This window comes from Gavia stellata, unplaced genomic scaffold, assembly GCF_030936135.1.
Source record: "Gavia stellata isolate bGavSte3 unplaced genomic scaffold, bGavSte3.hap2 HAP2_SCAFFOLD_68, whole genome shotgun sequence".
NCBI lineage: Eukaryota > Metazoa > Chordata > Aves > Gaviiformes > Gaviidae > Gavia > Gavia stellata.
In genome coordinates this window covers 137,610-161,285 of record NW_026776670.1, presented here as the reverse complement: position 1 = coordinate 161,285, position 23,676 = coordinate 137,610, and the positions used below count along the sequence as shown (strand labels likewise).

The 23,676-nt window shown below is 46.3% G+C and overlaps 1 protein-coding gene across 1 annotated transcript; it reads right to left on the bottom strand.

Moving 5' to 3' along the window:
• Nucleotides 1-1,028: 1,028 nt before the first annotated feature.
• On the bottom strand, nucleotides 1,029-9,894 carry LOC132321197 (syntabulin-like). The gene is given in 7 exon segments (XM_059834766.1): nucleotides 1,029-1,079; nucleotides 1,324-1,525; nucleotides 1,527-2,441; nucleotides 4,389-4,564; nucleotides 5,509-5,716; nucleotides 7,609-7,711; nucleotides 9,825-9,894. Coding segments are annotated over 7 exon segments (1,725 nt in total).
• Nucleotides 9,895-23,676: the final 13,782 nt, after the last annotated feature.

Below are 23,676 nucleotides of genomic sequence, written 5' to 3'. Positions count from 1 at the left end.
GACACGGAGAATTCGTGGTTTGATGGTCACAGTGACATCTCATTGGGCACACGGAGACTGCATGCCTCTCGGCCGGGTTAAACGAGGCCTTCTGGATGTCTGTTAAATGCCAGGAAGACTGATACTCTCCTGGCAGTGCAGAAATGAGAAGTTGCAAGCTTCTGGAAGATTGCATTGGGTTAAAGATGAGGTCACTTGCATCTTTAATGCAGCGTGGATGCGGCAGAGCGGCTGGCCTGCGTGTCCACAGACCGGCTGGAGCCTTTTTCTCTGACTGAGTGCTTATGCTCGGAGCTGAAATGAGGTGTTCTCCGGGTCCTGATGGTTCCTTATGCCCTGACACAGTGCCCCTCCAGCTCTGCCTGTGCCTGATAGCTCAGCTGAGATGGGCCATTTTGTATAGCTTTGCTACAAGAAAACACTCACACATGTTTAATATTTTTAACGTGCTTTACTGAACTTGTGATTATAAAGGCAATTTACAATAAAGCAATTAAATAAACAATAAGTTAAAACACCATACATTTATACAAAGTATTTCAAAGGGCTCAAATGACTATCAGGTTCCAACTCATTAAGACTTTAAAACAACATCAATCTTCAAAGTGTATCCACACCTATACTTAGCATTGTAACATGTTTGAAGACTCCCATCAACGATTAAGAGCACTGCATGAGACAGGCATGAATGATGTGCTTGAAGCTTCCTGGGAAATACGGGTTTTACCTCTAAATTGAATTGACTCTTTGGACAACAAATTGTAAACACTAGCAGCCTTTCTGGAGTACATGAGTGATACCCTTAGTGGGAACCAGTCTCCACGTCCCTCACTTAACACTGTAGTTTCACAAATGTTTCAGGTTAGTGCTGCCTAAAGACATGCCCCACCTTTCTCCGGCCATCTGTTCCCATGCGCATCTCGTGCTACCCTTGAGCCAGCGCAAAGCACTTGTACGTTTGCTCAGTGAACCGGCCAGGGAAACTGATTGAGCTTCAAGCTAATTCAGCAAACAAACATGGCAGAGCGCTAGCTGTAATTCTGCTTGATTTCCCTGGTCATGTTCACTGTGCAGATGTGCTGGCACCAGAAAGACATCAGCACAGGGGAGAGACACAGTGCCTGGGAGCAGGAAGACTATTTCTGTAGGCAGCAGTACTGTTAAAAACACCAGTTAAAACCATCTTGTGGAACTACAGGGTTCAGCTTTTTCATTTTGAAACAAGAAATGTGTTTTCGAAACAATTTATAGCGCCGATCAAATAGTCAGGAGCAAAATAGTGGACTATCAGAATAGACAATAACTTTTTATGATCTCTCTCACCCCTCTTTCTCTCTGCCTCAGCCAGCCGGTGCCCGGGGATGGAGTGGACTTCAGGTTTTCATCTCGAAGGGTGTATGGTGTAGAGTGCAGGGCCACCAGGCCGCAAACACGAAGCAATGCTCCAATACTGTAAACGGGATCTGTTCCTCCTCTCCGAGTATGGAAAGCCCACAGGATAGTTGGTACAACAGGGGCTGCTACAGTATCTCTTCTTTATTCCTGTCTTGACATACCCAAAGGCTTCATCATCATGAGGTTCTGTAAAATCACGTTCCTTCACGAAATGGTTTTCATTAACTCCGTGCTCCACCTTCCTGCATGGAGACTCCATAGGTGACAAAAGGATGGCAGCGTTTAGATGACTTGGAGTTAAGTCCACTACGATACCAGAGTCACTGAACCTTCCAGGAGAAAATTCACCCAGTTCCTTCAGTGAAGACGGTGGGCTTAGAGGACAGGCGTCTTGAGCTCTGAAGATGTTTTGAATGAGCTGCTCCACATCTAGGCTAGATGCCACCACGTCAGTCTGGATGGCCTGTTCCACCATCACGTTGCTGACTTTCTCCTCCTCCTGGAAAGAAGTTAGTTTCTCATCCAGAACACTTTCAAGCATCTCTTGATTCACAGCAGAACTGGAGGGAGCTGGATCACTCAACTCAGAGGTTATGGTGGTGAAACTGTCTTCACAGGAATCAGTCCCGTTAGCTGTGCCCTCATTAAAAAGCAGCCCACTATCTGCCACCTCCTTCAGAGCTTGGTCCTCTGTGGTGAGGCTGTCTGGCATTGTGGCACACACCACCAACGGCTTCCCCTCTGAGTCACGCCTGTGCTCCAGGCACTGCTCATCTCTCACAGAGCTGCTCTGAGCCATCTCCATGCTCTGCAGCAAAGATTCCAGTTTCTTGTTTTCAATGCTAATGTCTATGAAGTATTGCTGCATTTTTTTGTCTTTCTCAGCCAAGCTGTTTTTCATGCTTTCAATAACCTGCTTGAGTTGTTTAACTTCCCTTCTTGCTTCCAAGGCGGCCAGCTCTGCCTCCACACGATGACACTCTTCCTCAACCCAGTCTTCCTTCATCCGTCCCAGCTGAGCTTTGAGTTCTTCTATTTCCATTTCCCTGTAGCAAAATAAAAAAGTTACAACGCTTCTGCTGACCGGTCAGTTAAAGAGTCAACGTGAGGCTCCACTGCACTGGGATGGCTATGCTGCGGAGATGCTCCAAGAAAGAAGCAAGCTTTTCCATGCAGCACTTGCTGCTGCCTTCGACGGAGCTGGCAGAGATGTAAGTCGGCTGCCCAGACACGCCGGCTGATTGCTAACTAGAGTCACCGACCTCGCCACACAGCCAGCAGCCTTGTGGGCTGTGCTCTGATCCTGGACATACTGAGGTGCAAGTGCTGGCTCTAGGTAAGGTCCAACCAGTGCAGCGCTTAACATCTCACCTACTGCCTCACTCTGGAGGAAATGGAAAGCTGGAGGCTGGAATGCTGCCCGGCAGAAAAGGACCTGGGGCTGTTGATTGACAGCCGGCTGAAGATGAGCCAGCAGTGTGCCCAGGTGGCCAAGGCGGCCAACAGCATCCTGGCCTGTATCAGAAATGGTGTGGCCAGCAGGAGTAGGGAGGTGATCATGCCTCTGTACTCGGCGCTGGTGAGGCCGCACCTCGAATGCTGTGTTCGGTTTTGGGCCCCTCACTACAAGAAAGACATTGAGGTGCTGGAGCATGTCCAGAGGAGGAAGGGCAAGGAAGCTGGTGAGGGGTCTGGAGCACAAGTCTGATGAGGAGCGGCTGAGGGAACTGGGGATGTTCAGTCTGGAGAAGAGGAGGCTGTGGGGAGACCTTATCGCTCTCTACAGCTACCTGAAAGGGGGTTGCGGAGAGGTGGGTGTTGGTCTCTTCTCCCAGGTGACTAGTGACAGGACTAGAGGAAATGGCCTCAAGTTGCGCCAGGGGAGGTTCAGGTTGGATATTAGGAAAAACTTCTATACTGAGAAAGTGGTGAAGCATTGGGACAGGCTGCCCAGGGAGGTGGTGGAGTCACCATCGCTGGAGGTGTTCAAGGAATGTGTGGACGTGGCATTGTGGGACACGGTTTAGTGGGCATGGTGGTGTGGGGTTGATGGTTTGACTAGCTGATCTCACAGGTCATTTCCAACCTTAATGATTCTGTGATTCTGTGAAATGAGGAACTGCTGCCTGGATGCGTCCCCTGTGCCTGCCAGCAGCTCATCACGTACAGCCAGAGCCAACACTGGCCTCAGACAGCAGGAGGGCTCGGGGCTGCAGGCATCTGGCTTGCTTTGCACCCACCCAGCCCAGCGTGGAGCCAGAGGCTGCTGCCTTGACTTGCAAGCAAGTGGGGAGAGGGGGCCCTTACTGAGATCCAGCCCTCCCAGATGCAGAGGTCGGGCTATCCCGAGCTGGTCCAAGGGGTCCCTGGGACTCTGCCTTGGGGCTCCACTCAAACACCCCTTTGTGCCCGCTTGGGCTGTGTGTGCTGGAGAGCCAGCTCTCAGAGTGCAGCTTTAGTAAAAGAGATGACAGAGAGGACGTCTGTTGCTGTGGAATGCACATTGTCGCTTTTTTGCTCAGCATCCATACAAAGGGCTCTTGCGAAAAATTCAGTATCTAAGCGACAAAACCACAAGCAGGCACACTGGTTGGTCTAAGAGCTTTTCTTTCATTAGGGGAGAAGGGGGACAGCTGTAGTCATCTTTCACTGAATCAAGTAGAACAGGAGACTAAGGTAATAACATGCTTGCAAGTCGAAACTCTTATGTAGAAAAGGTCTCAATGCTAAATTAGACTGGTAAAAAATGACCCTTTAAAAACATTCTGCTAGGGAAGTTCAGAAAAGGGAAAAGAGGCAGCCATATTCATAACTAAACTGCATGGTACGTATTCACGGAGCATGCTATGAAACCTGAAATACCTGAAACGAACCTGATCAGATTGATCATATTTCAAATTTCTTAATGAAGACTTTATGTGGTCCAGAAGATTCCCACCCCTAAATGCTCCTGAATTAGTCTTTCTAATTCTGATTTCTGAAGTGAAATATACCTTTCTTTAAGTTTGCTCTCAGATTCCTTCAGCTTTGTTTTCCAATGCTGCACTGTAAGTTCCTTCTGCTGCAGAGGAGTCAAGCACTGCTCTGGATTTTCTGGCTTCACACTGTGATTGTCACCACAAGAAATGGTGACAAGAAAGAAAAATCAAACCATCACATAACATCGCTCCTACAGTTCGTAAGTCCTGGCAAAAAGAAAAACATCCCATACACTAATACAAAGCTTGACTCATTTGGGGCTCCTCACCGCCTGCACAAGTGACTCCCTCCGGCAAATCAAAGTACTTGAGGAAATGGCTGATTTGTGGCTATAGTGCAAAATTTGCTATTTGTTATACTTGTCTTCAGTGCAGGGAGACATTTAACTTTAAAACACGCAGCCAACCCCTCACCCTAAACAGGTGGTGTGCCCAAGGGCAGGCAGCCGGGCCACCGGCAAAGGCACCCAGCTGCAGACACGGTCAGGTGAGGTAGTGTAGGGACTGCGTTCAGCTCCACATGTGAGGTAGGAAGCTGAGCACCCTGAAACCTAGATTCATCCTGTCTGGCTTTAGGTGCATATCTGACATGCTTGGCTGTTGAGTTGCCTGAAAGAGAGAGAGAGAGAGAGAGAGGGCAACAGCAGCAGCGTGGTGGCAATTTCTTCTCTGCAATATGTGTTGCATGCTCTGACAGGTATCTGTTTTCTTTCCTGTACGGGAAACTGCACAGAGAGGTGCCTAAGGCTGGGCAGGGTGAATTTTCACCTGAGTGTATCATATTTTCTATACTACCCCATCCAAGACTCTCCAAAGCGAAAGGACCCTTATACAAAAGAACCAGTAAATCCACATGGGAATTGATGCCATGAAACCACATGAAGGAGCCTGCCTTGGAGTGAAAAACAACTATAAGGGGCTTTGACTAAAAGTAACCTTGAATTTTACAGTGCTGAAACAATAAAGCTTTTACAGGGGATGGAGCACCCTGTTGACTGGCGAGCCACCAATATGAGGAGTCACACCTATGCTGAGGAGCAAGTTGACCTGCACGGCAACCCAGACAGCCAATGCCACATTACCGTGCAGAGACGGTAAGTCAGTGCGCTGAACACTGGCATGCTGAAATAAAGACTTGCCTCATCACTGAGCTGCTGTCGCTTCCTTTGCATGAGCCTGGCTTGCTCCTGCTGGCTGAAGAAGCCCCGTAATTCTGGCGGATGTTAGCAGGACACAGCTGGCTTTTGCCCAGTCTTGACAAAGGGTCCTTTTCACGAGAAGCAGGTGGGCTGGCTCTGGACTTGTAGGATAAGGATCCATTATTCCGACCATAAGGGCCACGGCTGCAGGGGAAGCAACACGGTTAAGGCATATTGGATTATCCTCATCACGCAATCCATTATGTGTCTTATTTTACACACAAAGTTGTCTAAACACTAAAACAGACAGGTAACTGTGAGTGGCTGTGAAGAAAGTCAGTCCCAAAGTCATCAGCCACTGCACGTTCTTTCACTGACTGTGGGGCACTCAGTCTGAATTACGTGATCTAGGAAAACCTCAGCCATTTTCACATTTCTCAGTGGATAGCACGATTCCCAGTGACTCCATCAGATCATCCACGTTCCCTGAACCTCTGACTCCATTAAGTAATGAGAGAACTGCAGCCTGGACTAGTGCCAAAAGAACCACGCTTCAGCCTTTCCCAGCCAGGTCTGCATAGAGATGCCTGTCCACGGAGGTCTGCTGTAAGACTGCTTTCAAGCTCCTCAGCAAGCAGCCGGAAGGATCACAGCGTGCAGCGAAAACAGATTTTGGTTGAGCCACTGTTCTTTCCTGCCTTTGGCATACCGGCTGCTTCAGCTGCCATTGTCAGCTATTCACTTGCTTAGATATAGTTCAAAACCCACTGTGAGCAGTCTGAAAGAGTATTAAAAAAGCACAGCCTTTTCTTTCTTCCTTCCAGTTTCCCCTCATACATATCTACCTTTCTTTTCCCACTCTTGACTAAATAATCGGACTGTCAACTGTGTGCTTGACAGCAATTGGTATCGGCATTGCCTGACAGCTGCCAAAGGGCTGGGGTGCTCTGAGGACAGCTTCTCGAGGGGCATTCCTCACTTGCTTTGCCTTCTGCACTACTACGCTGCTAACTTCGTCCTCTCATGCCAGTTTTCTTCTAAACTGTAACGGAAGGGCTGGTTTCAAAAAAATATGGTAAAAGGCAAATCCAGACAGCAAAAGAGAAACCTTAAACATAAAAATTGAAATACCACAGAATTATGAAGCAAGCTCTCTTCTCAAAATCATCTGACTTGGTTTCCTCCCTTCTCCGAAAATGGAACCGTTTATAAGGAACAGGTGATGGAGTGGCTGCTGCAGACCTCCATCGCACTGCTGCCGTTTGGGTCATTTTATAACCATTTTACAATGAAGTGCAGGACTGTGGCTTGTGACAACGTGGAAACGTTTCACAGCGACTTAAGCCAAACAGTTAAAAGAGAACATATTGCAAAGGAGACATCTCTTTCCACTCGGTACAGTACAGCATCAACTCTTGTGTGAGGCAGAATTTGCCCAGACTGTGCGTAACACAGCCATGCATTTGAAGGAGCATTCTTACAGAGGACTTCTGTCCAATTAAGTAGGTCAGTATGCTCTAACGTAAAGTTACATTTAAATGCACAATAATCTATCAAATGACACATCATCTTACTGCAAGTAAGGTGATTTTAGGGCTTCATATTATATCTAGTATTGCTTTTTCCCCCAGCCAGTACTTTGACTTGTTAGATTTAACCTAGAGAGCACTTAAGTAACATTTATTTTTCCAACAGTCTCATGACACAGACAGGAAACTGCTCATTAAGCATCATTCTGCCAACCTCTGTACACTGGGGCAAGCTGCGACCTTGGAGACGTGTGTGCCTTAAGCACAGGGCTATCCCACTGCCAGTCCCAGCCTGCCTGCCAGCTCTTCCACAAAGGGCAGGAAACCAGTCCTGTCAGTTTGAACTCTTTGGTTTTGGTCTCCACACACAGCATTTGTATTTTTTTTTTCTTCTTTCTCATATCACAGGTCTCATCAACATAAGTACTGCCCGAGAGCACAGCATCACCCAAATTGTTTTACAACTCACAATACTGCTATTGTCTGTATTAGCTGCAAGACCTTACAGAGTAGTCTACCTCTGCACTAGTGACACCTGCACTATTCACGAAAGATTGCTTTGCTTACTTGAGAGAAAAAGAAGATCTTTTGCTTCCAGCAGCAGACACGTGGACTTCAGGCGCTGAAATACCGCCCATGCTGCCTGAAGAGCTGAAATCGGCTTCACTCCCTGGCAAGGAAAAGGGAAGAGTAAAAACATGATGATAACTCAAAGTCTGTTTTCAAAATAACAATGAATCACAAGCATCCTTCCTTTGTCCATCCTGTGTGCATTTTAGAAGTCGCATGAATTTTCAAACATCCCTGAGGACAAGCGCTGGGCTTGTTCCAGATTTTCAACGTGTCTTCAGAACCGGCACTTCAACAAGAGCAGAAAAAACATTTGAACACAAACCCCTCATGCTACAGAAGCCATTGTAGGACGCGGCCAGGAACATTTGTTGTGACAACCTGTTTGCTTTCTCACAGCCATCAGCACGTGAATGAGGCTGCTCACGTGGCTCCTTCAGAAGCCCAGTGATTCGGAACACACAATTGTGATGTCAAATGAGAACCAAAAATAGAGCGAAGGCATCTAAAACACAACCTCCCCAGGATTTAGATATCTAGGTACATAAATGCAAGTAAAATCCCAGTGTTTAAAGGGGCCAAATGTTCGAAATGCCACCACTATCTCTCTGCAAAGACCTGCTTAGGTCTTTATGGTCGAGCTTCCACTTTTGAGCCCAGTAACCACCACTTACCCCATGCTCTTATACCACAGTGGAATCAAATAAGTGAGATTTGCATGACTAAGATAAAGACATTTGCTTCGCTTTCTATGCCTACACATAAATAGAGATACATAAACAGAAGGAACATATAGACATATGCACTCAATACTGCTCAAAAAGTGTTAAAAGGAATCACTCTGAGGGAAACAAATACTTTTAGGGAAGTAATTTGGCCACCAAAAAACAAAGTTCAGCGAACACTGAAACTGTTTATGATTTGAAGTCAAACATGGCCAGAAAATGGAAAACCAGAATTTTCTGTTTTCTGTCTGAAATAACGCTTTCATTTTGAAAACTGTCAAATTTCTTTCTTCTTTTAAAAAGGGGTGAAAACATTAAAAAATCTCCCCAGTCATTCTAAAGATTTTAGGTTGAGTATCATCTCTGTTCAGTCTGAAACACAGGTTTTCTTTAATGCATTGATTTGGCAGCAAAGCCCCAAATCAGTTATTCTCATAGCTCCACTTTGAACATAACAGGGTGTCAGACAAAAAAAGAAATAGGGGATGTAAAGGAAAAGAGAACAGGGAATAATCTACCAATTCCTGAGTAAACATTGCTCAGAAAACAGTTCCAATCCCAGGATTCTCATTAAAAAGGCGTTAATAACCTGCAGGAATCCCCGAAAAGGTCAACAAAAATGGTAACACAATTACAGGGCACTGTTTAGGAAGGGAGATGATGGGAACTTGTGTGTTCTAAGATAAAAAGAAATACTGGCAACACAGGGAGGAGGAACACAGCTGGAAAACTGTAGAGGAACTGTAGAGAAAACCAGGTAACAGCAACACAGGATTCTGGCTGCGATGCGTGTTATTTCATGAAAAATGACTTGAGATAAAATCTGATGGTTGGTGGGAGTTGTGCATAGTAAAATGTAGCTGGAGTAGGTTCAGAATACTTTAACCAGGGAATCAGAAAGCTATTTTAAACGTTGGCATAAATAATAAAGATTGTAATTTAAAAGCAGAGCACAAAAAAAGTATCTCCCAAGGGAAGATTCATAACGGTCTCTTTCATATGCACAGTATTTCTTTCTGTGGAGGTGAAACGAGCTAAAAGTCACAGAAAACAGTCAGAAAGAGCAGAAAATTTGCTGCAGTAAATACCCAAATTGCAAAGCATGTTCTAGCTTGACCTCACGCCTATTTTAAAACAAAGACTTAAGAGTGCGCAGTGTGTGTAGCATTGGCTTCTCTTTTTTGACTCATCTTCCAGACTACTTGAATATACAAAAAGGAATTTTTTTGACTAAAGATCACAGCTATTGCCATCTTCCATACCTGCCTCAACTCTGACCTTGAAACCCCAGGGCCCTTCTTACGCCAGAACTCAGCCATCTTTTCCAGATGCAGGAGCACGTCCCCACAATCCCCACGAGACCTGCATCTCTGCCAAAAGGCATGTGGAGCTAAAAGATGAATTGGCTGGCATGGGTCTCACCCTGTCCAGCAGCCCGGCGGCTCAGGCGCTCCCTGCAAAAGTCCCATCTCTGCATCCCCTACTCACTCAGCTTTGCAGTCAGAGCCGTGGCTTTCTCATGGACCAAGCGCAAGGCTAAGCTCGAGGTGGCAGGCATCCTGAGGCGAGAACCTCCCTTTAACGGTGGGCATCCCACTCTCTGTAAATCTGGAGCAGTATCGAGACAATTAATGGGCCAGAGAGAGAGAGAGAGAGAAAGGAGTTATGGTGTGCCTGCTGGGAACTCGGCTTCAAACCCCCAACAAAACAGTTACTAAATTCTACGAAGGGGAACAGCTTCCCTGGGAGCAGACTCCCCGCATCCCCTCAGCCTACCCAGCAGACTGCTATTAGGGTGCCCTTCTTCTCTGTCCTCAAGTCCATCCTACACACACATCTAAATAGAAGTTTCTTTTCCCTTTACTGAACTAAGTAACAGGCATCTCCTTTTTTTTTTTTTTTTTTTTTTTTTCCCCTTCTGTGAGGAAGGAGATAAGTACCTAACTGCAGAAGATTTGTGCCCGACACCCTGAATTGCAGGTGGCCTGTGCCACCAGCCCAGGGCTGAGCAGTTCATTATTTAGGACAGATGGGACTCAGGCTTTTGCCTTTTACTTGCCCATTCCTCCTTTGTAACTTGCTGACTTCTTTTTTGCATCCTCCATTTTCGCTGTGACGTCTGGGCGCTTGCTACAGCCTAAGAGTCTTCTGAACAAAAGGAGAGACGTGTCTTGAGAGGCCACAGCCCAACCACTAATTGTCAACATCTCCACTAAGCAACGGCAACCATCATTTTTTAGAAGGGGGCGGCTCATAAAATTTGCGACACAGAATTAAAAGATCACTTTTCTAGGCCACTTGAATTCAACAGAAACTTGTAGATTTGCATTCAAACATACAAAACACTTCAAAGCCAAAACTGTAAGTGCTACTTAGCTTACTCTCCTTTGAAAGAAATGCTTGGCTATTTGAACATCTTTTCCACATCCATTCAACTAAATTTGTTTAAATTCAAACTTTAAATTGAAGAACTATAAAAATCCAAACTAAAGAAAATAGCGCTATGCTAATAATTTTTATCTAACACTTAAAGCATCTTTTGCTCAAAATATTTATATTCCGATTACATTCCAGAATTATCTCTCGGATGTTACGGAGCACCTTTTTCACTTCAGTGCCATTTAGTTAGCTTATGTTCTAAAAATACTTCATGCCTGCTGACTAACAAAATTCATGATGCGAAATGAGATACAGAAATTTCCCTGTGCAATGCTAGGCGCCTTGGGCAGCGGTCCTCAGAAACAGGACAAACAGAGAGTGCCTAAGCTTATCAGGGATGAACAGAAGAGGAAAAGGCATCTAATAAGACCTACTTGAAAGATCCAAGCGTGATCTTCAAACACAAACTTTCTTCTGCAGCTGAATGTCCAAGACTGACTTTCCTTTCTGTTAAACAAAAAAACCCCCAAAACCCTAAACAAACAAAAAAGGAGAGATGAAAGAGACAGTGACTGTACTTGGCTTCCATAAGGGCTAACAGCAGAGCTGTCAGAGACCTGATGAGGACCACAGGAGACTGGGGTGGGATTCATCTGACTAAACACGAATGTCTCTAACGTAGACACCCGCGTCTGAGCCAACCTCGGTCCCATTTTTAGACAACGGAGAGTTACTCAGTAGAACCAGTGAGTTCAAGGCACTGCTTACCTTATCCTAAAGTAAATGCTTACATATTTGGGCAGAAAGACCGCACACTAGAGTCACTGATTTTATTTGTTATATCTCCTTTAAAACAAAATAGGACCTCAGTCCACTTCTGCAGGCGGAGGCAATTACGGCTACATTACAGATACACAGCTGAGGTCAGACAAATGACAGTCCATCTCTGCTCTATCCAATTTGGCTCAAGACCGTGAATGTACATCTCCCTCACCTCCCAAACAGCTCCCGTAACCCCCAGAAGAAGGGAAATGGCAGATTCACCTCTTAAAGCTGTTCCACTTAGGAAGTGGAAAGAGAGCCAGTCCCCACCCACAGCCCACAGCTCCTGAAGGTCATCTAAGGAGACCTGGAGATTCAAATGTCACCTCTTCTAAATCTCCAACACCGAGGGATTCATGCCAGAGAGAGGAGCTCCAGCGGGATCCACTGGCTGTGCCGGGTCCGTTGAGCCAACTGGGAGGGACCACTCACAAACTGCCACCGGAACCCAAACGTTCTGAAGCGTGCGGGGGAGGGCGGGGCTATGCAAATGACGGACCCCCCAACAGCCGCATCCACCCCCCCACCACCCACCAGACTTCACAGCGCTGGTGCCTTCCAGACCTCACAGCTCCAACTGCTACAGCACACCACACCTTCCCAGGGTGACGCCCCTCCATGCCCAACTCCAGGACGCAAGCTTTGAGGATAGCACGGGCTTGAACCCGGACACGGCGTCCTCGCTCCTGGAGGGCGAGATGTGCATGTTCATCTCCCTCTGAAAGAGGAAAAAATAACTTTAGAAACCCTCAACCTGACACGACAAGAGCTTTAACTCATTTAAACCAGACACAGAAGATGTTTCTATGAACTTCTGATCCTAGTATTTAGGAACAAAAATACAGGCTTTAGACAAGTATGATTAATTGAAGGAAATCACGCCAGATAATCTCAATGCCACTTTAAAGAGGATTTCATATTGAAGCAAGCTGGGAGGGGATTTTGTCAGCCAGGAATCCATCAGCAAGCACTTCAATCTTTAAGGGAACTGATTTTGGAACACTGAAGGGATATTTTTAATGATAAAACCATTTACTCCAAGCAGGAGAAGATCATTCACTGTACACTCGCATCAGCTATTCACACACCCCTCCCCTCTCTCCTTTTGTTTTTTAAAAAAAAAACAAGTGCCACTAAGCAGTATTTCCGATGGAAGGCAAATGTGGGTAAGCCTTCCAGAAATACAGGCAGCTCAAAGCAATTGTCCTGTCCCACAGAGAGCATCCCAAAGGAAGACTGAGCTCCCCAACACGCCTTGCACAACTGCAACCCCTCCCCAGGAAGCCCAAAGAGAAACATGATGCTTTTGAAAAATCCCAGTCCTCCGCACTTGATGGTGTCAGAGCAAAAGTCTGGACAAGAACAAGAGCCCCACCTGAGGCTCAACAAAGCTGTATTTGATGCACAGTCTGGGAAAACCAGAGCCAGCAGATGAACTGAGAGCTTTTACAGAAGGCCTCAGACCTCCCAGCGTCAGCGCTGAGAGCAGCTTCCATACACCAAGCACAGGGATGGAGAAACAGCTGGTCACGAGCAATGGGTCCTTCCCAAGGTCTCCAGGCAGCCTGCACCACAGAGGGTTGCTTAAGCAAGCCGTTTGTAAGAGACAAGGTCTAGGAGGAGGCTCTTCCATAAACGGCATTCTCAAGCCGAGATCCTCGAGAACACGACCTTGCTGCTCGCTCTCTTCCCCTACAGAGCCTGAAGGAGCTGCCCAACGGCTCAGGCAATCGCCATTTTCAAGAGAGGCAGAGTCCAGCAGTATGTAAGGCTGCCAGATCCAGAGACATCTCCTGTATGGATCCTTCCCCTGACATACAGGCCCATGCTGGCCAGACTGGTATTTATGACTGGAGCTGAAGTGCTCTGGAAGGTCTGCACACACTGGCCACTGAAAAGCTCTGCTCAGTGCTACCAGATGACTTCTAGTTAAATTCAGCGGCAGAAAGACCAACACGGGAGAGGCCACAGTCCCGCGTGCAAAGGGAGCAGAGAACAAAACAAAAGATACCGGGGGCAATTCTGGAAGCAGCAACTGGCCGTCTGGCAGACGCATTTTTACCCTCACCTGGTTCAGGTTTTGGGGGGAAGATCTCCGAACCAAAGTCTTCTTTAAGCAACTCCAGCGGGTGGAGAGGAAGGCAGTTGGGAATGGGGACGAGGTAGCCGTGTCACAGGGAGAAGAACTGCAGGAATAGAATGACAAGCATTAGAACCACAAACAGCCAGGGAAATCGAACTAGAGCAGTCTTCAGCCTCAGAAAGACAAAAAGAATGGAGAAGAGAAGGCAAGTCAGGAGGCAGGCAGGGAGATTTCCCGTTTTGAGTTGTACGTAGAGGATCTTCAAACAAATCTCTGTTTTCACAAAAAATATGATCTCGAGCAGGTGGGGCGAGGAAGCAAGGACTGAGTTCAGCAGGCTGGATCAAAGGAGTCAGGGAACTTCTTTCAGAATTCAGAAAGAACTCACCCATGAAACTGAAGCCCTCTCTCAGAGCAAGAACTTCTGACATCATCCACCTCTGACTTAGCAGGTTTGTTACTGAGCTACAGAAAACATTTCCCCAAAGAACTGGAGTCAGGCAGCTGCGCAGCTATAGCCTAACGGGTTTGACATCAGTAGTATGCAAGGCTCTGGAGAATTTGAAAAGGAATTAATCAACACCATCAAACTAAGCAGGATAAAAGACACCCCTGGGCAACCAAAACAATGCCAGCATCCCAGCCCCTCTAGCACATCTCTGAAACTCTCCCAGCATCATCTGGGTGCTGGTGATTACTCAAATCGTGTTGTACATGAACGCTCCAAGATGAGAAGAACCCTGCGTCAAACCCCATTTGGGGTGCCCCCATTTGGCTGGGACACCTCATGCACAGGAATAAATAGTTACCCTTGTAGTTCTATACTTTGTGTCCCAGCATCGCTCCTCGGTTGGCATGGGCCACTTGCCAATTTTCTCAACAGCCCTACAGAGGAGAGTTTTGCTTGCCTGAAGTAAACTCTGCAATTGGGTTCACTGTGATCACACAAAAAAGTGCTAACCAGAATTATGTGTTTCTTTTCTTCTTAGCCTTTTATGACTTTCTCTAGCAGTTTCACTTCAAATAAAAGTAAGAAAAGAAAAGCATAGGGGGAAAATGAGGCAATTATTTAAAAATTCAGTCAAGATGAAATGAACACTAAAATCATTGATGCAAGTCAACAACGGTGGCTAGCACGGCTCCACGGGCATCCCACTCATTCTATTAAGTCGCATATTTATAAACTTCTATTAAAATCACTTTTGCCAATACCTTGAACAGCGATTCTTTAAGCAGCCTAAACCACTCATTCGCAACAGTGCCCAGTATTTCTTTTTCTTTAAACCTTCATGCCATTCCTGTCAGTGTTTTCTGGCTTCAGCTGTCTCCTGCACTTACCGCCACGCCTGTCTTGAAAAGGAGCTAAGGGACCGTCCATGTCACATCTGTGGCGTGCTTCAGGTTGTGACAAGGATTTTTGCACGGGCCGTAGCCAACATGCCTTTTTTTGTACCCCAGTGGACGAACAAAGGCAGACAATCTTCGCTTTCGAATGGGAAAATCCCACAACAGGAAGAAAGGCGCAGCTGTGCTGGACTCTGCTGCCTCACGGATTTAACAACAGCCCTACTCTGTTCGGTAACGTACTGGCAAAGGAATTGGAACAGTGGCAAGGTAAATATGACAACGTAAATAACCCTGTTACAATATGTTGATGACATACTAACAGGAGCTGACACCAAAGAAAGCTGCTTGGAAGCCACGGTTAGTTTGCTGAATTATTTGGGATTAGCAGGATACAGAGTTTCCCAGAAAAAGGCTCAAGTTGCAAAGGAAAAGGTTCGATACCCACGCTTCAAAATATCAAGAGACTTGGGAATAGAGAGAAAAGAAGCAAGCTGTAAAACTGCAGAACCAAAATCAAAAAGAAAACAATTGAGAGGGTTTCTGGGGATGGCTGGATTCTGTCGAGCATGGATTCCTAACTTTGGATCGATGGCCAAACCATTATATGAGGCGGTGAAAGGACGAGGAGAATTGCTAGAATGGACTTCTGGATGTCGGAAAAGTTTTGAAATGGTAAAGAAAAGTCTGATGGATGCCCCAGTATTGGGATTGCCAGATAGGACAAAACCTTTTCGCTTGTATGTGCGTGAAAGGCAGCACATGGCCCTGGCAGTGATGACCCAAGTTCTTGGAAGCTGGGAAAGACCCGTTGCTGACTTCTCAAAGCAATTGGATGAAGTAAGCAAAGGGTGGCCAGCATGCTTACGAGCTGTAGCTGCAACCGCCTTCTTGATCCAGGGAGCTCGAAAACTGACCCTGGGACAGCCTCCCACTGCGGAACAAAAACATTTACAGCATGACTGCACAGCCACCATTGAACAAGTTAACAGGAAATTAACCACAAGAAGTAGTCATAATAGAGGACAAGGAGAAATAATGGAAGGAAACAGAAAAGCTGATTTAACAGCAAAGAAAGCTGCCTTATGTGCATGTGTAAGTGGAGCCTTGATACCCAGAAATTGATAGGAAACCTCCTCAATATTCTGAAAAAGACGACCGATCAGCAGAGACGTTAGTGTTCGAAAAATTCAGAAGGATGGCAGGTAATACCAAGTCAACAGTTTCTCACCACAGCCAAAAGGATGGAAGCCCTCCTCAAAAACTTCCACGGGGAAATGCAAATGGGAGCAGATGCTACGATAAGCAGCGTGAAAAGATACGCTCTAGGACCAAAGATGCAAACAAATGCAGATGCAATAGTAAGAAGATACTGAACTTTTTGTGTAAACAATCCCAAAATACAAAGAAAACCTCCTGCGCGTGATGTGAAAAGAGGAATAACCCCCGGGGAACGCTGGCAAATAGATTTCTCTGAGTTACCAAAATGTAGACAGTATCTACTAGTGTTAGTAGATACATTTCCAGGATTGCCAGAAGCTTTCCCTTGCCACACCAATCGGGCTAGAGAGGTTGTTAAAGCATTATATTAAAGGAAATAATCCCTAGATTTGGGATTCCTGAAGGGCTATCTTCTGACAATGGGCCTCATTTCGTTTCAGAGGTGGTCCAGGGAGTGTCAAAATTTCTCCAGTTTAAATGGGATTTACATACCGCATGGAGGCCACAGCCGAGTGGGAAAGTAAAAAACAAAAAAATGAACCAGACTCTTAAGAGGCACATCTCAAAATTATGCCAAGAAACTCGACTTTCGTGGGTGGATGTTTTACCAATTGCTTTAATGAGGAACAGTGTGAAAAGTGGATGGTTAAATAAAATACTTCATGGGATGGGATTCTCCTTAACAGGTTGGTCACAGAGCTTACTTCAAACTCTGATTATGTTTATAATACTGATTGTAGTAGTTTGTATCGTTTTTGGATGTATCGAGAGTATAATTGTTCGGGCTGTAATGTCACGATCCTCACCCCTAATGATAACCACAACTCAGGAAAGAAAAAAGCCCCCTCCTCACAGGATATGCGCAGTAAAAAGAGAGGATCCTGTGACTTCAAGTGAAGATGAGGCACCTAAGAGGCAATGGGAACGAGGGCAACTAAGCTCAACTGTAAAAAGTACTTGTAACTGTTGCTCGGAATGTAGAAATGCTTAACCGTGTGTTTACCGAGGGGTGCTAGCTTTGTGGAGTTACCACCTAGCACCCACCTCTGCGTAGACATGAAATAAACAAGGATCTCGACTCTGCGTGTGTGTCAGCCTCTTGCACAGTGGGTAAAGAACCCAACTTCTGGGACAACGCTGGGAGCCAGCAGCTTCCCCCCGCAGGCGAGCATCTCTGCTGCAGGGCTGGTGGCCCCACAGCCACCCTCGGGCCTGAAGCGCTGGGGGCTGCTTAGTCTGAAGAAAATAAAGGGAAAGTGCGGTGAGAGTCTGCACGCGAGGAAGAGGGTGGCAGGAACAGGATCTCTGCCTCTCTAGTACCACACACCTCTCTCCAGCCTGACATTGCTTGGACACGGTCTCTCTCACTGGTTCTGGTTTCTGCCTGTCGGTTGCAGTATTTGTCTCTTCTTCTGATTTGCTCTTGAGAAGCGATGGGTTTTCTTGAGAGACATTGTCTTTTTTCCCCTCATGCCCATGAAGCTTTCTCCAAATAGAGATAACATCCAGCCAACACTTTGGCTCCTCGAGGACAAGGCTTTTCATCTCATGCAGCATTTTCCCTGGAAGAAAAAGCGGGTTCAGATTAAGTAGTTCAGTCTCAGCATTTAATTTTCCTGCCGACTGAGAACAGCTGTTAACAGAGACTGTGTTCAGATCTCATCCACGTGTGAATCCAGGAACCACAGCAGCAGCAGACATCACAGGCACAGCTGAGCTCTCAACACCCACATACCCCACCAGCAGAGACCGAGGCATTACTCTGATTACGACGAATACAGAGGCCAATTCACTTAAAAACCTTGCAGCCGGTCAAGGGGAGGAAAATAAAAAAGGTATTTCTATTTCTCATTTAGAATCATGGTTAAATTGGACCCTAAAGCTGAAGGCCATTTGCGATCTCCCAAATAAGAATCCACCAGCATGCAGATATCGGTCCATCTTACTTAAAATTCTTATTCCAGCACTGACAGAGAACGTGACCTGAGTAGCTGAGATTCACAAGAAATCTGTGCACTGAACACTTAAGTGACACAAGATACACGTCTGGATCCACTTCACCTACAAGAAAATGACTCATCCTTCAAATGCACACAACGGGTCCAGAACTGGACTTCAGTTTCAGGTGGGGCTGTTGTAAAATCACTGAATTTAGTTGTAAGTAGAAATAGAATGTTAGAATATTGGTGTGTTTTGAGACTCGTAACCATAGGAACCTCACCAGGGAGTCACTGTTTTGTATTAAGAAACTAATCGCAACGAGATGGAAAAATGAAGAATCGAATAGAGAAGTTTCATTTGAGTCCCGTAACTATGGGGACCTGGTATGCACCAGTGATGCTGCTTGGAAATCCCCTTACCCTTCCCATCTGGATTTGAATATCAAGAACGCCAATCAATAGACATTAAGAGAAATAACCATTGATTATTTTGGGTATGGATATTGATCGAATTGTATAATCAAGAGACTAATCAACGAAAATTAAAAACCATGATATATTTTGTGCTAAATAATTTGTGTAATGGCAACTAGGTATGATTTATCTATGATTTGATTATGAACTAATTGTTAAACAGTGTAGCTTTGTCGATAAGGAGGATATTCCTGTCAAGACAATGGTAAGTTGTAGGCCTGGTTAGTAAACGGAGAAAATCTTCTGGAGGTTCCAAGATTAAAGGGGAACGGAATTTTGCAACTAAGCTGAGCATGCGCAAAGATTGGGTTCAACTAGCGGACACAATGAGGGAGACTATGGATGACCACCAGAGGACTTTGGACAACCACCAGTGTACCTGAAAGCGCATGCGTTATGAACATTTACATATATTAATGAGGTCTCAGAAGTTGTATGGATATGTTAATTGTTTCCTGGAAATATGATGAATATGTATACTTTGATTGTATATAACTTTTGTAGCAGAGTAACTCGGCACAACACTAGGCGGAGTGATCCCCTGTGCGTCCAGCGCTGCAATAAAGAAGTGCCTGCTTTCTAAACTTCAAATTAAGTCTTAGAAAGTTCTTGGTTTTGCTGACTTACGGTAACAGTTTTGGCGACCCAGATGGGACCTTGCGAGTGAGACTGGAAGGGATCGAGTGCTGATCAGACTCCAGCCGGCACCGAGGGATTCTCGGCGAGGACCATCGCCCTCGACCCACACAAGCTCCTCGCAACGTTCCCTGGAAAAGGGTAAGGCACTTCTTGGGAATTTGTTTGGATAGCCTGCCCATAAGGTGCAGTGAAAGCTTCGCAGGGTTGGGGCTTTGTTTGCATTGGAAGCCTAGGCATCTGCCCCTAAGTCATAAGCGAAAGCTATTGCTGGGTTGGACATTTGTGTATTTGAGACAGTCGTCATTTGCATTTGGTAATTTGATATTTGATAATATAATTATATAAGAATAATAAACATAATGGCGTTAACAAAATTGTTTAAGAGTAAGAGCACGGGGAATTTAGCTGTTGACGAGAAGATACCAAAGACGTCACCCTTGGGACATTTATTGACACATTGGAATGAGTTGCACGATGATTTGCGTAAAAGTCAAATGATTGAGTATTGTAATAATTGGTGGCCTTTATATGTTTTAGATGATGAAGAGAAATGGCCAACTAATGGGACTTTAAATTATAATACTATCTTGCAATTGATGTTGTCCTGTAGGAGGGATGGCAAATGGAATGAGGTACCTTACGTGGATTTGTTCTTTTACTTGAGACAGCGAACTGACTGGCAAAAGGAGTGTAAATTGATAAGTCGAGGTCATTTAGTGATGGCTTTAACCTCTGAAAACAGGAAATCTAAAAGCTGTTGCTCAGCTTGTGTTATTGGAAAGAGATGCAGAAAATGCACAACTCCAACAGAGGATGAAATGGAGCTAGAATTAAATATAACCCCACCGTCGCGTGAGCGAAATTCTTCCCTGTATCAGGCGCAAGAGGGAGGTATTAGACCAGGAGAAAGGGTGGAACCAGATAGTAGTAGTGGAATGGAAAAGGATGTGGCGGGACCACCTGAAGTAGCGGTTCATACACCGGTGTCACGGAGAATCAGACACCAGACACAATTGTTAGCTCCTTTGCGACAAGGGGTTGGTCAGTACGGACCGCTATATGTGAAAGTTCCGTTTTCTGTTACTGACTTAATGGCGTGGAAACAGGCCGCAGGAACGTATAGAGAAGATCCGGAGAGTGTTACAGAACATCTTGAGAAGAATGAGAAGAATGTAAAGAAGATACTTCATAACAAACGCACCTGGCACTTAGACATATTAAAGATAAAAACTGTCTCCACTAACTCTCTACTAACTAGCAATAATGATTAACACAAGGACGAATCGTAGAAAAATAGAATGGACTGCCAAAATAGTGCGCTAGAGTTAACCTGTCTCATTATAATCTCATTATAATGTTAAAGAACACACCTCCTAGCTAGAAAAGCCCCCAACCCAACTAAGCCCCCTACTCTCTGAGCATGCGTAGTGAATTCAAAGAGAACTGTAGCTTTAAGATGAAGTAAGAAAAGTATTAACCAAGAGTTAATTAAGGGGTAGCACCAGTAGGCATAACTAACTTTGTTAACTGTTTTAAATACCTGTCATGATCTTAACCGGCTGTGCATGTTAGGAGAAATCCCCCATGCCCCCAGCTGCAATAAACCAATGTCGGCTTTCTAAACTATCATTTGGTTTGGAGAGTTTTCTTCGTTACGATTTTTGGTAACAAGAGTAGCTAGAGTTGTGGAAACGATTATTAGGACTCAGGACCCTGCCTGGAATGATTTGCAAGTGGTATTAGACAATTTCTTAGATTGCACGGAAAAACGGATGGTGTTAAAAGTGGCGAAAACACAGGCAGAGGCAGCAGGTGCAAATGGTATACTTACAGGAACTATAGAAAAGAACTTCCCTTCGGGGGACCCCCAGTGGGATCCAAATGTTGTGGACCACAGGCAGAAGCTGACTCATTACCAAAGATGGGTATGGTATGGAGTTAGACGTGCAATGCCAAAAGCTATCAATTGGTCGAAGTTATATGAGGTGAGACAGGATAAAAATGAATCCCCCTCGGTATTTCTAGAAAGATTAAAAGAGATGGCTAGAAAATATACTGATAGGAAATCGGAAACACAAGCAGAGCAGCAACAGTCAGCTTCGATTTTTATGGGACAAGCAGCACCACATATCAGGAGGAAACTTCAAAAATTAGAAGGAGAGGATTCAAGGAACCTAAGTAAGATGCTTCAAGTAGCACAGAAAGTTTACAATAATCGGGAAAGAGAAGAAGAACAGAAGAAGGAGAAGAAGGAAAAAGTTAGGGAGAATCGCCTGATAGCTGGTTTAATAGGAAATTCTGGAAGGGGAATAGGGAGAGGACAAGCAAGGGGAAGAGGAGCTTTTAGGAATTTTGGAGAAAGAGAATTCAACACGCCACTAGGGATAAATCAGCGTGCGTACTGCAGGGAAGAGGGGCATTGGAAGAAGAATTGCCCTAAACTAAAGGCAAACCAGCAGGAAGCTGTGAGAATGATGATTTTGGATGAATGAAGGGAACCCAGCTGAGCCTCTGGTTACAATCAGGCTGAGAGATTCTAAAGTTGAGTTTTTGGTAGATACCGGGGCAACGTATTCAGTATTAAATACCTGTAAGGGAAGATTGGGAAATAAAACTGCTAATATAATTGGAGCAACCGGGAAGCAGGAAAACAGGATGTTCCTTCAACCCCTAGATCTGGAATTTGGAAACAAAATTATTACACATGAATTTTTGTATATGCCAGAATGTCCAATACCCTTGTTGGGACGGGATTTGTTATCCAAACCGAGTGCACAAATAGTTTTCGAGGAAGGGGATATTCTTTTGAAAATACCTGACTCAAAGGCAGCAGAAGTATTACTGACACAAGAGAAAGTGCAGGCGCAGGGGACAGATACCACAAGAAGTGGATGAGGCTGTGATACCGACGGTCTGGAACACAGAAGTGCCTGTGGGGTGGGGTTTTTTTGGGGCGGGTGGTGGTGCACGTACACATCTATGCACAGTGCCAGCAGAACACCTATTTAAAACAATTTTAAAGCCATTTTCAGCACAAAAAAAAGCACTGAAAACATATCTGGGTGAAGGATACTTCAGAATCTATGACTGCCAATGAGAACCACAGCCGTCAGAAACTAAATAAAATAATCAAACGGTGACTGTATGAACAGGACTTGAACTGGGGCTTCCCGCTCCTGCGCACACCCCCCCGAGCAAACCGGCGGGTGACCCGAGGGAGGCGCAGGGCCGTACCTGGGCCGAGGCACTGCCGGGGAGGGGGGGTTCTTCCGCAGCAGAAACAGCCGCTCCCCGGGCCCGCGTCTGCTCCGCCCGCCCGCCCGCCCCGCTCCGTGCCGGAGAAGACCTTTCCCAGGCGCCGTCCACCCGGGGAAGAAGCGGAGCCGAACCCCCGCGGGAAGGCGTTCCGGGCGAGCGCTGCCCGCAGCCCCGCAGCCCCTCAGGCCCGCTCGCCCCGGGCAGGGCGGAGGGCAGCGCGGAGCTCAGCTCCCCGCGGGGGGCGAGGGGACGCGGCCCGGCCGAGCGGCTCATGTCCCTGCCCGCGGCAGCGGCGGGACCAGGGGGCTTTAGAGGTTCCCTCCGGCTCCGGGGCGCGAAGCGAACGAGGCCGCCTTCCCCGCCGCTCCGGACCGGCCCGGACCGCCCCGGGTGAGCGCCGGCACCGGCGCTGAGCCGCGCCCGCCCCTCCTGCGCGAAGAAGGGCTCCCGCCCGCGCCCGCCGCGCAGACGCACCGCCCGCCCCCCGCCGCCATTCCGCTCCGCCCCGCCGCCCTCAGCGCGGGCCCCGGGGCTCCGGGGGGCTCCGGGGGGACCGGCGGGACCGGCGCTCCGCGGCGGGGCCCCTCCTCGGGGGGGCCATAAACTTCCATGCAAGTTTACTCATTATTCTGAACCTTGATACTAAAGCATAATTCACACGTTCCAAGTCAAGTAAGAATCCCATTTCGCTGAGTCCTAACTTTTCTGTATTTCATTGGGCCAAAGTATGTTCACAGAGAATGGTGCAAAAGAAATCTTCTGTTTTCAATGGCCTCATCATCACGAGCACAGACTGTGCACAAAGGGAGAGTCTGAGGCTGCCTTAAATTCGCATACATCTGGTGTTTACTTTGGTGGTATGAGTTCCCTGGACCACCACACGGAGGAAGCGCTAGATGAGCACATTTAACGACTATTGCGGACCTGTGCTTTTTGATTCTGGGCAGTAACGATTTGAGTGGCTTAATCGAAAAGCCTGCTGTACCTTGTGCAGAAAAGACCTGAAGCCCAAGAATGCCTTGACATGAAAAGGCACAAACTGCAGGAATTGAAATCCAGTACTAATTCCGGTTTGTTTTGTTTCAACCATCAGAAGTACAGGATGCTCAATCTCTAGCCCAATATTTCAGATGTGATAGTCACCCCCACTGAAAAGCAAGGTGAATTATTACTGTGACTG